The sequence below is a fragment of the Danio aesculapii genome, chromosome 8 (genome assembly GCF_903798145.1).
Source record: "Danio aesculapii chromosome 8, fDanAes4.1, whole genome shotgun sequence".
Lineage (NCBI taxonomy): Eukaryota > Metazoa > Chordata > Actinopteri > Cypriniformes > Danionidae > Danio > Danio aesculapii.
Window position 1 is genome coordinate 4,374,894 of NC_079442.1, and position 21,297 is coordinate 4,396,190.

The 21,297-nt window shown below is 37.6% G+C and overlaps 1 protein-coding gene across 1 annotated transcript in view; it reads left to right on the plus strand.

Moving 5' to 3' along the window:
• Positions 1–682: 682 nt before the first annotated feature.
• The window catches only part of stc1 (stanniocalcin 1), a 29,090-nt gene continuing 8,475 nt past the window's right edge, over positions 683–21,297 (plus strand). The window contains exons 1-3 of the mRNA XM_056463041.1: positions 683–940; positions 18,854–18,996; positions 20,012–20,223. Coding sequence (XP_056319016.1) covers positions 826–940; positions 18,854–18,996; positions 20,012–20,223 — 470 coding nt within the window. The 5' untranslated portion in view covers positions 683–825. The remainder of the gene's footprint in view (positions 941–18,853; positions 18,997–20,011; positions 20,224–21,297) is intronic.

Below are 21,297 nucleotides of genomic sequence, written 5' to 3' on the forward strand. Positions count from 1 at the left end.
AGTAATCATAACAAGATGTTTTTATTAGTCTAGAAATGCTTCTTTAATAAAGATTTTTTACATATTTGGACCAGAAACAAGAGAAAACTCTAAATAATAAACTTTTGGCAGTGTAGTCTACATTAAAAATGATGTTTGTTCGAACTACTAATTTTAAATGAGCTGAAACAACAAAATTCTTGAGTTTTTTAAAAGTGACAACTCGATAGTTTTATGTTTAATCCACTTAATTTTGTAAAAATCGAACAAATTAACTTATTTCCTTCATGTTGTCCTAACTCAAATCAATAATGTGGAACAATCATTGTGTTTTGCGCCTTTCCGTTCCTATCAAGCAAATCCTCATTATTTTCACTTGTGTAAAGTTAAGCAAAAGCACATATATTACCGTGACGTTCGTACTTAGCAAATATGCGACAATCTCTTTGAAGCGTATTTGTATATAACAACAGCGGTGCCAGGATGTGAGCGTTTTCCCCAAGTTACAAGGATCAGCGCAAACTTTACGCCATATGAGGTGCCCATTTACATGCTACGGATCAATGAATGAAAGTTTGAGCTGAAGCAGAGTGTTCAGAGCGCCTGCTGTGATGTGATTGGGCTGTGATGCGAGCTCGTGATGCTCGGGCACATATAAAGGGCGACCTGTCATGCACGCGGCTGCAAGAAGAAACTGCCGGAGAGATCAGCCGGACAGACGGAGCCTTCATGATACTGCCCACATCGCGCGCGCATTTCCTCAACCAAGTCGCCAAGAACGCGCATAAAGGCGTAAAGGAAATCCTTTTTTCTTGCCCTTCGTAATAGCATCATCCAGTAAGAGATATGCCGCCGAGGACCGGACTTTTGCTGCTCGCCGTGCTCATCGCCTCCGCGTACGAACTGGATCAGAACGAATCCTACTCGCCCAGGAGAGCACGCTTCTCCCACAACAGCCCCTGTAAGTATGGGAAAAGCAACCGGGGATATCGACGCATGCATTTGGTGGAGGGTTTGCTGTCATCTCGACGCATTCTATTGACCTGCTCTGTGACTGATGTATCGGCTATAGGCTGACTCAGTATATCATGTTCATCCTCTGACCTGCATGCATCATAGCTCATGATGAGCTTCTTTTGATGCATTGAGCGCGATGGATGAATGTGAATGCTGATTCCTCCTCCGACGGAGCTTTCAGCCTCGAAAGCAAGAGTTTTTTAGACTGGGGAGGAAAATGCTTCGGTGGTCAAGCCGTTAATTGGATACCTTATCGCGTAGCGTAAAAAATGCGTTAAAAAAGACCGTCAATTTCTAAAATAGCTGATATGGTAACATTTTAGAAAAATAATCCATCAGTTACTGACGTTAAACTAAGTATGAATAATCTTGCAAAGCATTTATAAGCCTAATCATACAGTTATGTAGTATTCAAATCCAAAGTTGTGCTTGTCGCCGTTAGTTAGTTTTTGCTGCTTGTTCAAACAACTTATTTTAAATGAGCTGAATTTGTGTGTGTGTGTGTTTATTTTTTTTGGGGGGGGGGGGGGGGGTGACTTAATAGTTCTATGTTCAAACATGAATGATTTGTGTGGATCTCAGCATTTTTTACAATGCAAAGCTGTATTTATCTTCTTTTGGAAAGAAGTTAAGTTCAATCTACCTAAATTTGTAAAAACAATTAAGTTAACTTAATGGATTTGTGTTGGGACAACATGAAGGATTTGTGTGGATCTCAGCATTTTTTACAGAGTGACAATATTTTGTATAACAGCACTACATTTGTTTGGTTTGCTAATGCAAAGCTTTATCTTACTTACGGAAAGAAGTTAAGTTCAATCTACCTAAATTTGAAAAAACAATTAAGTTAACTTAATGGATTTGTGTTGGGACAACATGAAATATTTGTGTAGATCTCAGCATTTTTTACAGAGTGACAATATTTTTTATAACAGCATTACATTTGTTTGGCTTGCTAATGCAAAGCTTTATCTTCTAGTTGGAAAGAAGTTAAGTTTAATCTACCTAAATTTCTGAAAACAATTAAGTTTACTTAATCAATTTGTGTTGGGACAACATGAAGGATTTGTGTGGATCGCAGCATTTTTACGGAGTGCCAATGTTGTGTATAATATCACTACATTTGTTTGGCTTGCAAAGCTTTAATTACCTTCCTTATAGAAAGAAGTAAAGGTAAATCTACCTAAATTTGTTAAAACAATTAAGTTAACTTAATCGATTTGTGTTGGGACGACATGAAGGATTTGTGTGGATCTCAGCATTTTTTACAGTTTAGGGTGACAATATTTTATATAACAGCACTACATTTGTTTGGCTTGTTGATGCAAAGCTTCTTCTTTCGGAAAGAAGTTAAGTTCAATCTACCTAAATTTCTGAAAACAATTAAGTTAATTTAATCGATTTAAGTTGGAACGACATGAAGGATTTAAGCATTTTTTACAGTGTAGAGTGCCAATATTTTGTATAACAGCACTACATTTATTTGGCTTGCTGATGCAAAGCTTTTTATATCTCCTTTCAGAACTGTTTTATTACAGTTATTACCATGTTACAGATAAAATCACCTATTATTAGCTATTATTTATGATAATTACAATAAAAAACAGACATTTACTAGTTGTTTAGACGATTTATTTAAAATTACACAGTATTTAACTGTAATATAAACTGAATTTTACTGCAGGACAGATTTGCAGTATATTACTGTATTTTAAAGTTGCATTGTGAAATGACTATACTCCACAGTAAAGATATGCTATACTGTAAATGCATATACAGCAATTGGTGCTGCAAATGTAAATACAGTATTTTTACTGTAATTGGTTTACAGTAAGTTACTAGCAAACTGCTCCCAGTAAGTTACTGTAGATTCTACAGGAAACTGTTAACAGTGTATGTTTAACCCACTTAAATTTGAAAAAACTAATAAATTTAATGAATTCCTTCATGTTCCTGTGAGATCTGAGAGACAGTATTCAAAATAAACCATCCACTTGTTCCTGCCTCATCAGATTTGTTCAGATTTTACAGTCCTTTAATCTGACTGGTCAAACATGGCACCAAGAGTGTTCATATTTTACATAACAGCACTGGGACTCTTAACTAGATTTCTCTGGTTTGCTCGGTGGGATGCAAAGTGCAAAGCTTTTAATTGGCTTGTTTTCTTTGAAAATAAAAGCATAGCTGTAGCTTTAATATGGACTTCTTATTTTTAGCATCCTCAAATATACTGAATATCAACACAGCTTTGCTGCAAGTAATCAGTCATGCTGTTATTCACTACTACATCATTCCTGCTTGTGTGATCATTTGATTGTTTTGTGTGTTAGTCGGATGGTGTTTTGCATTTGTGTGGGTGACATTGCTTCTGTTTTCATGTTTTTATTAGCAACAGTTGCCAATTTTAATGATCCGTCATACGTTTCAATATAGGTTACAATTATTGGTGTAGAGACATCATATCATTAATCACTGCATGGTTTACTGTTTGTTTGCTAATTCTGCATACGATTTTATTAGGATACTGTGTGTGTGTTCATCATATTAGATGGGTAGGTTAACTAATGTCATATAAAAACTTCACAGTCACATTAAATGGCATTAAAGAACCATTTAGATATTTTAAACCAGAACTAAATGAAATGTATTGGTATATATAAATGTATTTAATTCAGTGATGCTAAAAAATATTTTTATTTTAATTCGAATAACTTACACTACCTGACAAAAGTCTTGTCGTCTATTCAAGTTTTAGGAACAACAAATAATAACTTGACTTCTAGTTGATCATTTGGTATCAGAAGTGGCTTATATGAAAGACAAAGGCCTCTAGATTATGCTAATTTGACCAAAATAAAATATGATCAAGCCTTGATTTTTAATGATTTAATTAGGACAGTAAGGTCTGACTTTGCTTAGACAAAAGTCTTGTCACTGAACAGAAATAATGTCCAGTATAGAATATGTCGTCATGCTGCAGTGGAAACAGAATGAATATTGTGTCTGACTCCATCATGAGCTTGGAGGACTGCATCCATACATCTCTGCACTGACTCAAATCACTGATTAATAAAGTCATCTGGAATGGCAAAGAAAGCGTTCTTGCAGGACTCCCAGAGTTCATCAAGATTCTTCGGATTCATTTTCAACACCTCCTCCATCTTACCCTAGACATGCTCAATAATGTTCATGTCTGGTGACTGGGCTGGCCAATCCTGAAGTATCTTGGCCTTCTTCGCTTTCAGGAGCTTTGATGTGGAGGCTGAAGTATGAGAAGGAACGCTATCCTCCTACTGAAGAATTTGCCCTCTCCTGTGGTTTGTAATGTAATGGGCAGCACAAATATCTTGATACCTCAGGCTGTTGATGTTGCCATCCACTCTGCAGACTTCCAGTGACTTTTCCTTCACCAAATTTCACTGATTTCTCTGAGAATCTTGGGTCCATGGTTCCAGTAGGTCTTCTCAAGTATTTGTGATGATTGGGATGCAGTTCAACAGATCGACAAATCGACCTTCTCACACTTTTCCAAATAATCAACTAGAAATCAAGTTATTATTTGTTGCTCTTACAGCTAGGATTAGCGACAAGACTTTTGTCAGATAGTATATATGTAACCTATTTTAAAGCAGTTCAAACATAACCATAGCTTTAAAGCAAGATAATCTTTATCGGTTTTAAACACTGCATAAACTTAAAATCACTACAGATAGTGATTTATTGAATAATGTTTCAGTGAAAAAGTTAGGGGTACTCTCTCAGAAATATGACAATCACTGTGGTACCCTTTCAATAGGTACACACACCTAAAGTGTCTATATTGACACCTTATAGGGATACTTTACTCAAAAAAATGAAGATTTACTCTCTATTTACTTACCCTTAAGTGGTCAAAAAACATTTATGAAGTACTTTCTTCTGTTGAACACAAAAGAAAGTTGGAAACCTTGACTTTCATAGTATGAAAACAAACCAAAAAAAACTATTTCCAGCATTCTTCAAAGTATCTTCTTTTGTTTTGAACAGAAACTAAAACAAGAGTGAGTAAACGATGACAGAACTGTAATTTTTGTGTGAACTCTCCCTTTAAAGGTGCATAGAAATAGAAATGCATACTATTTAGAAAGTGTATGGTGCCGCCCAAGTGACAGCGTACCTTTTTCTTCTCTGAGAATGTAGATCCAATACCTAAAAGGCTTTCCCAGGTGAGGTCATTCTACTCTTCACCTTCCAGCTCTTAAAAAACACACCTGAACCAGCTAACCGAGGTCTGCAGGTTTATTAGTAAATGACATATGTGTTAAAAGAGAACCAGAGGGTCACTTACACTGTTTAAACACAAAGGCTGCCTTTAAATGACATTGTGTGTACCTGAAAGGCCCTAACACTATTAAAGATGACGAATTGTTCCGACTTGCTGCTTGTTATATTGAAACTGAAGATCTGGTGTCAGTGTAACAAAAGGTTCTCCCTTTGTCTCGAAATGAAGTCAGTAATTAATATGCTGCAGAGAGAGAAAAAAAATGCTTGTCCAAGTGGATCTGTGTGTGTGGTGTGGGACACTCAGTTCCGTTCTGACTCTGGTCGGGACGTGAAAACCTTTGTCAAACTCCACTTGGTATTTGCATAACTTCCTGTTGTACTTAGTTGCCAGGGAGATACACTGACTCAGTGCTTTGAAACAAAGAGACAGTGGTGCACCGATAATTCCAAAAGAGCAAATGAACAGTTTATACTTCACAAAACTGAACACATAGAAACCTTTGTTTACACGTTTCAGTTCATTACAGGTGTCATTGTATTTTGTGGGGTCTGATGATACGTTTTTAGAAGCGCACACACATAGAAAGTCACATGTATCATTTTGAGTCACTCCTGAAAAAGCTCTGATTTATTCAATTCAATTCAATTCAATTCACCTTTATTTGTATAGCGCTTATACAATGTAGATTGTGTCAAAGCAGCTTCACATAAAAGGTCATAGTAAATAGGAACAGTGTAGTTCAGTTTGTAGTGTTTAAGTTCGGTTCAGTTTAGCTCAGTTCAGTGTGGTTTAATAATCACTACTGAGAGTCCAAATACTGAAGAGCAAATCCAACGATGCGCAGCTCTACAGATCCTGAACCATGCAAGCCAGTGGCGACAGCGGAGAGGGAAAAAAACTTCACTAAAGGCGGAAGTGAAGAAAAAAAACCTTAAATAAATTTATTTATTTATGGAGGCGTGTTCTTAAGACTTGTCAGTCATACACACGCAGATTTCCGCAGATTTTAGCCCATCATTGAGTCTATTTATTTACTTGTGTAAATGTGTGTAAATTTACAGTTAAAGTCAGAATTATTAGCCCGCCCCGGTTAATTTTGTTCCCCAATTCCTGTTTAATGGAGAGAAGATTTCTCAACACGTTTCTAAACATAATAGTTTTAATAACTCATTTCTAATAACTGATTTATTTTATCTTTGCCATGATGACAGTAAATAATATTTAACTATTTTCAAGACACTTCTATACAGCTTAAAGTTACATTTAAAGGCTTAACTAGGTTAATTTGGTTAACTAGGCAGGTTAGGGTAATTAGGCAAGCTATTGTATAACGATGGTTTGTTCTGTAGACTGTCGGAAAACAATTAGCTTAATGGGGCTAATAATTTTGACCTTTAAATGGCTTTTAAAAAATTAAAAACTGCTTTCATTCTAGCTGAAATAAAATAAATAAGACTTTCTCCAGAAGAAAAAATATTATCAGACATACTGTGAAATTCAACTGTATGTTTATTCAGTTTTTAAATTAATTACAGTAATATTATTGCCTAATATGAAAACGTCTGTATGAATTATTTACAATACAGTTTGTAAAGTAATATTTTCTGTCTTTTAGTAGATATATTACATAAGAGACTTGCTTTGTTTACCAAATAAGTGGATCTAATTTGCATTGTAAATGTGAAATAAATCTTAAAAATGTATTATTTTTGTAATTTAATTTATTAAGTTTTTAAGTTATGATACTCCCAAAAATCATTCCACATAAATGCACCGATTTTCAAAATTCTGTGCAGAAATATCAAAAAATGTCTGCAGATTCTGTCTGGCGCTAGGCATGACTGCCAATTATCGTGACTGGAAAACAAACACACTATTGCATTTATAGTGAGGAAGATGTTTAAAGCTGTGAAACTTGTACAGTAGGTGATACTTTAATATGGTCATTACCGCCGCACCTTGTACCGCCGCTGCTCTAAAGGAGAAAGAACGTGTTTTTTAGGTATGACCGCAGTTTGAGACTATGCCGCCAGGTGGTACAAAGGAAAGGGATGCGAACGGACAGAAATAGCCTATACATTAGCTGTAAATACTCTGTTACTTGTAAATAAATATAAACAATGAAACAAAGCATTATAATTCCTTCATTAATCATTAAAAAGACAACTAGGCTACGTTATTTAAAGGCATGGCATTGATAGGATCAAACGTGTGATTCCTTTTTAATATTAAGATATTTTCTTTGAAATCTTAATGTATATTTTCCAGCCAATGTTGCTATTAAACACTTCGCCTGAACATGCTGCCCTCAGCTGTGAAGCATTAATTAAATCCATATTTTCCAAGGAGCGGAACAAATCATCACACAGTTGGACAGGCACAAACAAAAATATAATTTGTATATTTTTCTTGGAAAAAAAATATCTTTTTGAAACCAATATCGTTAGCTATAATTTGTATCTTAATTCTAATGTATTTTCGTTGGCCAGTTAACTACTAGATAAAAAAGAATAACGAATAACCTTTGGAGTGAAGTGCTTCAAAACAAGCCGTAAGATTTAGTTGCCGTGAGATTGTGTTGGTTTGTTAAAAAAATATAATAATCTAGCTTAAATAAAATTAAAGTAAAATATTCACATTTTCATAGAAGCCTATATTAACTGTTTTCACTGTTAATTACAAATTTAAATGAGCAGGAAAGGCTTTTACAATGTATTAGAACTGTTGGAAGGATGAGAGCAGTGGCACCTGCAGCCACACGGCTGTATACATTGTGCGTACCTACCATGAGAGGGTGTGAATTATTCATTCATTCATTTTCTTGTCGGCTTAGTCCCTTTAATAATCTAGGGTCGCCACAGCGGAATGAACCGCCAACTTATCCAGCATTTGTTTTACACAGCGGATGCCCTTCCAGCCTCAACCCATCTCTGGGAAACATCCACACACACTCAATCACACTCATACACTACAGACAATTTAGCCTACCCAATTCACCTGTACCACATGTCTTTGGACTGTGGGGGAAACCGGAGCACCCGGAGGAAACCCACGCGAACGCAGGGAGTACATGCAAACTCAACACAGAAACGCCAACTGACCCAGCCGAGGCTCGAACCAGCGACCTTCTTGCTGTGAGGCAACAGCACTACCTACTGCGCCACTGATATGACCAAACTCCCATGATTCCACGCTCAGTCACGGCCTCATCAAACTATGCCTTTGTTTGTTGTGAACATACACCCTCTAGTGGCAAAAATGACATACTGTGCCTTTAAATAAGGCAGCAACAGCCAGTGCACTCAAAAAAAATGGTTTATTGGATTTACTAAATTTAAGGTATAAGAGGTTGCTAACAATTTATATTGGCTGAATTAAAACAAATTGAATTTAGTAATGTTCAACTTAATTTGTTCGTTTAATTTCAGCCCATTTAAATAGTTTGCAACCACTTATACCTTAAAAATTTAGTAAATCCAATTAATCATTTTTAGTGTGTAGTGTTGGCTTCTAGGTGACCTTAGTGAAGTCAAAGTCTTTAATAAATAAAGTCTGATTTAAGTCTGTGTCCAAAGTCTTCAATTAAGACTTATGGCCACATTGAACGTGATAGTAAAAGAACTTCATAATGCAAGGTTGGTCTTGACTTTATCTGTTAATATAAATGTAAAAATTAAAGTACACTGTAAAAAAAAATCTACAATTTTACGGTTTATTTATGGCAGCTGGGGTACCGGAAATAAACTGTAAAAGTACGGCTGTTAAATTACAGAAATTTACTGTAAAATAAAAGAGGTTGAATTACAGAAATTTACTGTAAAATAAAAGAGGTTGAATTACAGAAATTTACTGTAAAATAAAAGAGGTTGAATTACAGAAATTTACTGTAAAATAAAAGAGGTTGAATTACAGAAATTTACTGTAAAATAAAAGAGGTTTAATTACAGAAGTTTACTGTAAAATAAAAGAGGTTGAATTACAGAAATTTACTGTTAAAAACACAGAAGTTGAATTACAGAAATTTACCAGAAATTTACATTTTTAGAAAATTTCTCCAATTTAATGTCCTTTATTTTACAGTAAATTTCTGTAATTTAATGGCCGTTATCTTTCGCTTTTTTTTCGGGCCCCCAGCTGCCAAAAATAAACCGTAAAACTACCGATTTTTTTTACAGTGTAGAAAATGAAGTAGTTTGGCGAAGCCTATTGATACCAGAAGACCTGAAAATGTGCCTCTTTGCTCGGTTTTTATAGCAATGCCTTTTGATTGGTTTGAAAAATGACTAAAAGCTGGTTTTACATTAGTCAAGGGATAGATCTATAGCTTTTAAAACGGCATGCCCTGTTATAAAAGTTTCTTTAAAGGGATAGTTCACCCAAAATGTGAAATTCTGTCATCATTTACTCATCCGTTTACATCATGTTTGAGTTTCTTTCTTCTGTTGGCTAACCACTGAGCCACCGTGCTACCCCATCATTATATACAGTGTATGATAATTTATTAAAACCATGAATGGGATCTAAAAATATATATATTTTTAATATATTTTAATTAAATGAACTCTACCTGACACATTAAGGCAGTCTTCTCCAGCTCTGCAAAGTCTTGCCGAATCAGGCATGTGAAACACAAGGGCCACGAGTTCAATTCGGGGTCACGCACTCCACAAGCTGAAATCTGAACAGGTAGCTATGCAAGTGTAGAAATGAATTATTCATTCTGACAATTCATCCTATTAGTCTGTGTGGAAAAGTGTAATATCACCTGTGGAGAAGCATACGTAGGGGCTCTGATAACGTACCCGCTTGAGGTTTTACAGTTTTTTCACAGCAAACACAAGACTGTGCATTGTCTATTGATGCGTTTTCTTGAATCTCAGATGAGTCCCGACCTGTCAGAGCCCATCACGGTTGGCTCAGAATTATTAGAGTGAGTCGGCCAAGTCGTGTTCAAGTTTCATTAGTCACAATATGTCTAATCATTGCGCCTGTTTTCCCACTGCAGTACAATAAGTGCTCTATGAAAGCTTCAAACTCAATATCAAGCCCATATTCAGCCGTGTGCTGTATAAGTGAAGGGACAGCCCCTTAACTGTGTGGCCCGATTCATCTCAATTTCTCCTGTAAAGTTACTGATGACGTCTATGGGGTGTCTGATGATACACACAAAAAAGCCAGGGCGACACACATTTCCCATAACAGCAGCAATATATGTAATTTCCCATATTTTATTTTTTATTTATTTATTTTTTGACAGTCCCAGTTTTCACAATGTGATTTGGCTTCGTCATGCAGTTCAGTTAAAAATACTTTATTTGAAGGGGTGTTCATAAGACTGTCGTGAAACCAACACAATCTCACGGCAATTCGTAACTTTTTGATTTAGTGGCTAATTCGTATGAATTCGTACGATCTAATTCGTACGATTTAGAACGATTTGCTCATCCCCCAATGACGGTTGGGTTTAGGGGTGGGGTTTGGTGCCACGCCTCCTTTTTAAAATCGTACAATTTTGTACGACTAAACTCGTACGAATTCGTACGAATTAGCCACTAAATTGCCAAAACGTAAAATACTTACGTTTTCTCGTGAGATCAGGCTGGTAAAACCTATGCATGTTTATGACAACTGTTATTAAAGAGCCCCTGTTTTGCATTTAAAAATGTCATATTTTGGTTTTGGGGGTCTCCAACAACAGGCTGATCTGCATGCAAGGTCAAAAAACACTTTCATTGTCTTATAATAAGCATTTATTTTTACCTAATTATCCCAATGACTCCCATATGATTCGTTCAGCGATTCATTTGTTCCCGAACCCCTCCTTAGCGCGATGCTGATCTGCGCTGTTTGATCCAATGACCCAGTCTATTGTTATGGGTCGACTGTGTTCATCGTTAGACAGAGAGAATCGGCCACCATGGCTCATCAACATTGTTGAAGTAGTCAGAGCGCAGAGTGTATGTGCGAGCCCAATGCAGGAGTGCATTAAAACAATGCAGTTTGACACCAGCATATTGCTCTATTCTTAATCATAAGTAGGCCCACACGGAATCCGCGCGCGCATAATTCTGCAGAATTTCAGCCCATCATTAATTCTGTTTATTTACTTGTGTAAATGTGTATAAATTTATATTCATTCAGTTTTTAAATTAATTTCAGTAATAATATTGACTAATATGAAAATGTTCATATAATTTATTCACAATACAGTTTGTAAAATAATATTTTCAGTCTTTTAGTAGATGTATTCACTGTAAAATATGGCCGTGATTTCAATGGTAAAAAACTGTATAAATCCTACAGTAAAAATCCGTAACCTGGTTGAAAGTACTGTATGTTTCCTTAATAAATACGGCAAATAACCGTAAATTGACTTTCCCAGAATTCCCTGCATGGCACATTACTTTTTTATGCATTTTGTTGACATTACTATGGATCTCTTTAGTTGTTTCCCCATCATGTACATTAGAGATTTGTTACATCTAATGTTGATTAACAATGTTTATTTCATGACTTTCATTTTATGCATGTTACCATACTGGTGTTTGAAAGCTGAGTGAATGTCTAACACGGGGAGTGACATAGACAACTGAGGTGTGGATCCACGTGCAGGTTTATTGGGTAGTCAGGCAAGCAATGGTCAACACAGGGGCAAACAGATGTATAAAGGCAGTCCAGAATCGTAGTCAAAAGTATCAGGCGAGAGGTCGGAAGGCAGGCGGCATACAGGGATAACTAGGAACAAGGCTAGGGTAAACACACGGAGAAACAAGACTAAGGAAACACGTTGAATTGTCACTTTACAGATAACAAGACTCTGCGATGTGAATGAGTGAGTGTGCTGTTTAAATAGTGTGTGTAATCAGTCTTTGACAATCCTCAGGTGGTGCAAGTGTAATCAGTCAGAAAGAGGAAGCATGTGTGTGAGTGAAGTGCATGTATGGAAATGTAGTCCAGAAATGGCGGAATTGTAGTCCATATGTCCAAACCAGCCATCTAGGGAGTTACGATCGCTGGTGATCGTGACAGAACGACACTGATACACTTTTCTGCTTGTGAAAAAAGTTGCTTGTAATGACTATTGGTTCATTATGTAACTGTCTCATCACCACCTGCTTATGGCTGTGCTAACGTGTCTATCTGTGTAACAAAAGATGTGTAGATGTTGGTAATTCAAAACACAGACATATTACATCTATAAATTAATGAAATACGGTAGTTTACCGTAAAAATTAGAAATTACTTTTACGGTTTGTACCATATTTTTAACGGTAAAATACTGGCAAACACAGCTGCCGTTTTTTTACCGTGAATTTTACGGATTTATTGTTTACAGTGTATAGAAGACTTGCTTTGTTTACCAAATATAGTGAATCTAATTGGATTTGCACTGTAAACATTAAATACAAGTTAAAAAGGTATTACTTTTTTGTTCATATATTAAAGTTTTAGTTATGATACTCCCAAAATCATTCCACATAAATCCGCAGATTTTTAACAAAATTCTGCGCAGAAATAGCAAAAAAATGTCAGCAGATTCCGTCTGGCCCTAATCATAAGTAAAAACAGTGACACACATTCAGTATTAATCCACACGGTGGCAAAAGCAGAACTATTTTGAAACCATTTGTGAGAAGTAAGCAGTTACTATAACTAATTACTCTAAGGAATGTACCCAACACTGGTAGTGATGCAGTTTAACATATAAATAAAAAATTCTGAATTAAATCAATTATTTGCATGTGCTTTATACTTTAGTCAGCACTTCAAAATGAGTGTACTGTTTTTAAAGCATGATAAATGATTATCAAAAACTTACTGTACTTGAAAGTAAAACCTAAATGGACATTTTAATTATTATTATTATTATTATTAACAAGTGTACTTAATGAAACTTTGTCTTTAAAGGGGATCTATTATGCAATAATAAATTTTATAAGGGGTTTGAACAGTTGTGTGGCTAACATCTGTGAATATAATCAGCTTCTAATGGTAAAAATGCATTCATTGTATTTTTTATAATCACGCTTGATTAAAACAGCCTGCCGAAACACTTTGACTGACATTTTCCAGTTGTACGTGTCATCAGAGGGGGAAAGCCCCGCCCATTAGTGACCATCTCTCCCTCATTAGCATAGAAAGCCAGTCTTGTTTTTTAATCTGCCACTATGCTGACACACAGGCACTTATAGCCCCACCCTCTTTTAAAAAGAGCACAATCTCAGTTAAATTTAAAGCGACAGCCACTAAAATGGCACAATTAGAATCAACGCCTAAAAGGGGCAGTTCCATTAAGTTAAATTAAGTGACATTTTATTTGTAAGTAAAACCAAAACAGGAGTTTGAACCGAAATTAAAGTTGTTTATCATTGGTTTGGTGTGTATTAGCCCTAAAACACCCCAAAAGTTAGATATGGGTTAGCATGAACACTTCATATTAGATCACATGGCATATTGTTAATGATAAATGAAGCAAAACAAAGTAATACTTTATTTTGATGGTCCATTTGAGTATTAGTAGACTGTCTGCTTAATATCTGTTGATACTGCTGCTAAACAGACATTTAACTGACTATAAGAAACTTTGCAAGTACATGTGAACTTACACTAACCCTAACCTAACAGTCTACTTATAATCTAATGAGAATTAGTCAGCATGAAGATGTAATGTAACTTAAATTACACAAACGGACCATCAAAATAAAGTATGACCCAAATCAAATTCAACTTGTGTGTTTACACAGGAAACTGTTAACACAAAAAACACTGATAAGAGCGTTCAGTCATGGAAGCATTTCATCATTATTTGACCCGAGGCTTAACAGCAAGTGTAGGAACATTTGCATTTGCTATTAAAACCAAGATGTTTATCATTTTTATGACTCTTTCATAGCTTAGGAAACGAAATTAAGCTCTCAGTTGTCTTCCACTGAAAGTATCAACTTTGTCTTGGAGGATTCTCCTCAAATTCCTTTCGAGGACTGAACGCGGAAATAAAACGAACAATATAAAAATGCATCTCGCAGAACAGATCGTTTCGTTTTGGAAGCACTTGATGAAAGATGTTTGAGCTCACGTTGATAACCCTAACCCTAACCCTACACATATATAGCAGTAGGTTTTCAGAATGAGCGTGGGTTGCTCAGAACTGTTGGAGGTCTTTTTAGCATTCTTACTCACCCTTCTGAATGTTACTGTCTTATCATATGTAAGGGTAATGGAAACAATGGGTTTATACCAAAAGAGACAGTCAGCAGAACCCAATACAGCATGCCTACACCCCTTTCTCCAGGGTGTCCGCAGGGTCTTAAAAACTCTTAAATTGTCTTAAATTAATAATTTTAGGCCTTAAAAAGTCTTACATTTACTGAAAGAATGGCTTGTAGGTATTAAATCATTTTAAATGTGTTTTAGTTTTCCTGTGTCCATGTAAATGTATTTATATTTCGCTTGTAATTTTATTTAAAGAAAATCAATGTTGAAAAAAGCTTGTTTTGACACATTTATTTAAAATGAGACTTTTTCGCTGACAAAACCAGGCCATTATTAAAAATCCTTAGCATTTAGACCTGTTTATGTCTGAAATTCCATTCATAATAGTCTTAAAAAGTCTTAAATATCTCTAAATTTCTGTCAGGGGGCAAACACAGGGCACAGAATGCCCAGACTACCACAGGACCTCCACAAGGCCTGCTGTGGGCATTCTCCTTTCACTGGATCACATTTCCATGAACAGAAAAAAATGGCTGGAATACCCATAAAATTGATGGCAGAGTCTGGAGTGGAGTAATGACGCCAGTGCTTGGCTCGGTTTTTATATATTTCAAGGTGTCAAGTGGCTAGTCAAGCTTGTTGTTGTTTGTCATCCTAAGCCGAAATTTGGCCAGATTTCAAAACCGAATGGAAACTCACACCAAGTCACACATAAAACCCAACAGTTCCCCCAGACGGAGTGGTATTTAAACCTCCCGTGGGCTGGAAGGTGATAATGAGAACGTGTCCCCTTTAAATGATCCCATGTTCACTTGTAAGCAAGGTGAGGAATTAATTATCTTGCCTAAATGGTTTCACAAGTTCACTGCTACTACGCACAATGTGTTTCTGCTTAAATCATTTCCCATGAGATTGTGTTCCAGCATTAACTGCGCCATACCTCCAAAGCGTCTCCCTCCACAACCCTGAATGCTTTTCTCCAGGTCCCTCCTCTCTGAGATCGTACGACCTAAGTTGTCCATGGATTGGACTAAACATGGCTAAACATGTACAACACTGAATCGATTAGACATTGAATGGCATTGAATGTGCAAATGTTTTGCGACTGTCACATGCGAATGACTGGAACACATTGAGGTCAAAGGTGGGACATTTCACTGTTGGATTTCCTATGTCCGACTGTGTCTGGAGCACAGATTAATGGGACATTCACACACATTGTGTCTTTGCATCTAAAAATACAAGACGCAGCCCTCAGGAATGTTTTTTCTGAGTGCTATGCTATGTTGCCGCGAACTTGCTTTTGTAAACAGAAAGTAGCAATGCTTGCCCTATTCTTCTTATTGGTCCACTGCTTTGGAACTGACATAGATGAACATTACCATATGTTATAACTTGACACTTCTTTTTAAAATAGGCTGTCTTCATTTGTGTGAGTGTAACGGTCAATCCAGGCTACATTTCTCTACATTAATTCCACCAGAGGGCGCAATATACACTTCAGCCATCCAGGCCAGCTTGCTGTCGAATGACTGACTCAGACTGACCGGCTGACCCACCCACCCCCTCAACCCCCCTAAACCCAACCGATTGTGTTTTCAAAAGCAATCTAGGAAAAGAAAAGCCGTCACAACCGTGTGATTTCACCACATTTTAAGCCTGATGTTTATTTATTTATTTATTGCTTTTGTTCTATCTGGCTTCTGGAACCGTTCTTTGCCAGATCCGTCTGTCAACTCCGCTCGCATCCCAAGCCCACCAACATACGTGGCAAGCTATGAGGCAAACTGGTAACACTGAAAAAAACGTCCGTACAGAGGTAATCAGTCAGATGGTAGCACTAAAATTAACAGAAGCCATTGGCGGCGTCATACTGCACTGTAGCGTTTGTTTTAAAGACTAAATGCAGTCAGACGTACCTCTGGCTACATAATTCATGCTCTCCAGAAATGTAGACCTGGGTGTGTATCCACAATGAAGCTGTGTTGGTAACGGTCATGCAAGTAGATCGTCCATCAAAGTAATGTCAAAACAACAAGAAACTGACATCAAGCATGACATTAAAAAACACATCAAAAATGCAAATCGACCTTGACATCTATTATTTATGCACAACATCATTCAAAGAGCATCTTGTTGTCGGCGCCAATAGCCTAGTGTTTAAGTGCGCCGACATATATTGTATTATCACGGTGACCCGAGTTCGATTCCCAGCTCGATGTCCTTTGTCAACTCTTTCCTTCTCTCTGCTCCCAACTATTTCATGTCAATTCTCTGCACTATTCTATCCATTAAAGGTTAAAAACCCCTAAAAAAGAGCATCATGTCAGAGCCAGTGGCGTAGTGCAAAATTTATGGGCCCACCAACAAGAGTACAGGCGGAACCCTCCCAGAAGTGAAAATCGGGGAGGGCAGGGGGGTGCTTATCGCGCGAGTGAGTGAGTTATTTGGAGGGGGTGTTAAGGCTGAGGTGAGTTATGTTCACGCAAACTGAAGCCCGTGGGTGGGGGGGTCGGCGCGTGCCTGTCTGTTACGCCACTGGTCAGAGCATTCAAAATCAACCAGTTGACTTGTTTGTGCAAGACTAATCTTCTTCTTCTACTACTACAACTACTGCTGCTGCTAGTGCTACTGATACTAATACTGCACTAGACACCAACAATAAAACAGACACACCTAAAGATTTTGGTCCTCTGTGTGCTGCCAAAACTGCATTGACCTGCTAATGCAATAGACTCCCAGACAAGATCCCAGAAGGTATTCGATGGTATCTGGTACCAAGATGTTAACAGTAGATCATTTAAGTCCTGTAGGTTGCAAGGTGGATCCAACATGGATCAAATGTGTTGGTCCTGCACGTGCCACAGTTGGTTAGCTGTAGGTCCAAGGCAACAACTTGAACCATTGATCATGTCCTTTAAAACACTCCTGAACAATCTACAGTGTGTGAGTGAGCATTAATCTGCTAAAAGAGGCCACTTACCAGGGTAGACCATTGTCATGAAGGGGTGTCCCTGGGTCAAATATATATATATATATATATATATATATATATATATATATATATATATATATATATATATATATATATATATCTTTTGTATGAGACGTTAAACCGAGGTCCTGACTCTCTGTGGTCATTAAAAATCCCACTGGCACTTCTCGTAAAAAGTAGGGATGTAATCGCGGTGTCCTGTCCAAACCCTCCATCAGCCCTTACCAATCATGGCTTCCCAATCATCCCCATGGCGCTGTTGTCCTGTGGCTGGAGCGCATCATCCAAGTGGATGCTGCACACTGGTGTGGTGTGGAGAGACCCCCCTCATGACTGCAAAGTGCTTTGGGTGTATGGCCACACACATTGTAAATGCGCCATAATACACATTACATCGCTCCAGCTTGGAGACCTCCAACTTATTCCAAGAGTAGGTTAGTGCTAGAAGAGTTACAGCTGTGGCTATTGAGAACTTAAAAGTGCATATAATCTTTGGTGGCATTAATATTTCTTACTGCAAGGTGTAGGTTTCAGGCTGGAGTACTGTAGGTGTACACGTTAAAAAAACAAAACAAAAGCTTATTGTAACAGGACGATTTAGGGTTGGAATAGGATAGGATCTGTCAAGTTTCTGTCTGTCAAACTTAAGGCAACAAACATTTTTATTCATATTTTCGATGATGAAATGAACACCAAATGTTACATTCACCAAATGGTCCATCGTTCACTGAATCTACCATACCAAAGCAAACAGGAGAAGAAAATAAAAAGACAGAGCAAACAATAGAAATCAAGTATGTGGTTTAGTATATAAAAGGTATATTTTTGTATAAAGTTAGGTACAATTAGGTAGCGCTGTCGCCTCACAGCAAAAAGGTCACTGATTCAAGTCCCGGCTGGGTCAGTTGGCATTTCAGTGTGGAATTTGCATGTTCTCACTGTGTTGGCGTGGGTTTCCTCTGGGTGCGCCGGTTTTCCCCACAGTCCAAACACATGCGCTATATGGGAATTGGGTAAACTAAATTGTCCGTAGTGTATGAGTGTGTATGTCCTGGTCCTTTAGGTTGCAGGTTGAGTTTTGGGTAATGACCCACCTTGTAAAAATTGTGGTGCAGCTAAATATCAACTTCGATATGAACGGCCCTGGGAGCAAGAGTAAGTAAGATTCATGATCTTGCCCAGTTCTGCTGACATTTTTTTCCCAATCACGTGATTAATAGTGATTTTGTTTCCCATCCCGTGGGATTCCCGTGACCTGTGGGACTCCTGAAAAAATGTCAACCTCTACTGACATTACAATACAATGAGGAGAAATGTATTCAAGAATGCTTTCAGGTTCTTGAAATGTTCTAGTAATATCTAACTGAGATTTTCTTTTCCTGCAGCGGATGTGGCGCGGTGCTTGAACAGTGCGCTCCAAGTGGGCTGCGGTGCCTTTGCCTGTCTCGAAAACTCAACGTGTGACACAGATGGCATGCACGACATCTGCAAGTCCTTTCTCTACAGTGCTGCTAAATTTGACACTCAGGTATGTACATTTGTATACAGTTGACGTCGAAGTACAATAGAGATATATCAGTTCACCAATAGACACACAATATCCTATTCAAAAGGTGCCTTTTCAGCAGACAGGAAGAACCGAAGAAACAACAAGATTGGATGAATCCCGTCAAATGAATGTTGAATGCTCAATTCCACTGAGATTGGACTATAGCTGTGAATGAGTTGTTGTTTTCAGTTTTTTTACAGATTGATTCATAACTGCAGTCGTAAATGACTGGTGCTCTGTACATTACCTGACAAAAGTCTTGTCGCCTATCCAAGTTTTAGGAACAACAAATAATAACTTAGTATCATAAGTGCCTTATATGAAAGGCAAAGGCCTCTAGATTACGCTTATTTGACTAAAATAAAATATCATCATGCCTTGACTTTTATTTATTTAATTAAGACAGAAAGGTCTGACTTTGCTTAGACAAAAGTCTTGTCACTACCACAAGCTGTTGATGTTACCATCTACTCTGCAGATCTCTCGCACACCCCCATTCTGAATGTTCCTTCACCAAAACTTGACTGATTTCTCTGAGAATCTTGGGTTCATGTGGGTTCCAGTAGGTCTACTGCAGTATTTGTGATGATTGGGATGCAGTTCGGCAGATGATTTATCTGAAAAATCTACCTTCTGCCTCTTTTCCAAATGATCAACTAGAAGTCGTCATTAAGTCCAGTCTAGCTTCTTGTTCAAGTCTATATCAATTTTTTATAAATTAGCTAAATTTCCAACTGGTTTCTGACACTCACTGTTAGCAGTAGGTCAATCACAACAGACTGAGTAATCTGACCAATCAGAGCAGAGTAAGGTCTCAGAAAGGTAAAACCATGGCAGTGTAAATTATGAGGAAAGTAGAGGGATTTAGTCCTTGCATGGATGTAAACCCATACCTGAGGAGAGAGACCCATTAAAAAAGTACTGGTTTGAACAAATGAATTAACCCCAATTCACGCAAGTCTGAACTATATGGGGTTTCCTGTTGCTTTTACAGGGCAAGGCTTTTGTGAAAGAAAGCTTGAAGTGTATTGCCAATGGCATCACTTCCAAGATCTTTCTGACAGTGAGACGGTGCTCCACCTTCCAGAGGATGATTTCAGAAGTTCAAGAGGAGTGTTACAGCAAGTTGGACATTTGTACAGTGGCCAAATCAAACCCAGAGGCCATTGCAGAGGTGGCTAAGCTGCCAAGCCACTTTCCCAACAGGTAAGACGGAATAAAAAATCTTTTAGCATACATAGACAAGTGTTCAATGCATTAGATTTAAAGTGATAGGTAGATTTGTTGATGGAAAAAAAAAACTAAATGTCCTTGGGTACTGTGCTTGCATACAGATATTTGTAGCATGCGTTTTTGGATGTCATATCTTTTATTCTGTAGTCTAGTCAAGTCTTGTTTTGCTGTTCCTCGTATGTTTCCTGCGATGTGTTTAATTGTGTGAGGGTTATGTTCTGATTAGGGCTGAAACAATCAATCGATGAATCCAAATGAATCGATCAAAATGAATTGATAAATTCGAAGCTTTAAAAATGTTTCACACACAAGTGAGCACAAACGAATAAGAAGACAAGACTTAAATAGACTACAAAATAAAAGATGTGACAACAAGACAAGTTCCAGCTGATAGAAAAGCAACAGTAACTCAAATAACCACTCGTTGCAACTAAGGTATGCAGAAGAGCATCTCTGAACGCACAAAACATCCAACCTTGAGGCAGATGGGCTACAGCAGCAGAAGACCACACCGGCTGCCACTCCTGTCAGCTAAGAATAGACAACTGAGGCTACAATTTGTACAGGCTCACCAAAATTGGACAACAGAAGATTGAAAAAACGTTTCCTGGTCTGATGAGTCTCAAGTTCTGCTGCAACATTTGGATGGTCAGGTCAGAATTTGGCGTCAACAACATGAAAGCATGGATCCGTCCTGCCTTGAATCAACAATTCAGGCTGGGAGTGATGGTGTAATGGTGTGGGGGATAATTTCTTGACACACTTTGGGCCCATTAGTACCAAATGAGCCGTCAAGTCAACACCACAGTCTACCTAAGTTTTGATCCTGACCATGTCCATCCCTTTATGACCACAGTGTACCCATCTTCTGATGGCTACTTCCAGCAGGATAACGCACCATGTCATAAAGCGTAAATCATCTCAGACTGGTTTCTTGAACATGACAATGAGTTCACTATACTCAATTAGCCTCCACAGTCACCAGATCTCAATCCAATAGAGCACCTTTGGTATGTGGTGGAACGGGAGATTCGCATCATGGATGTG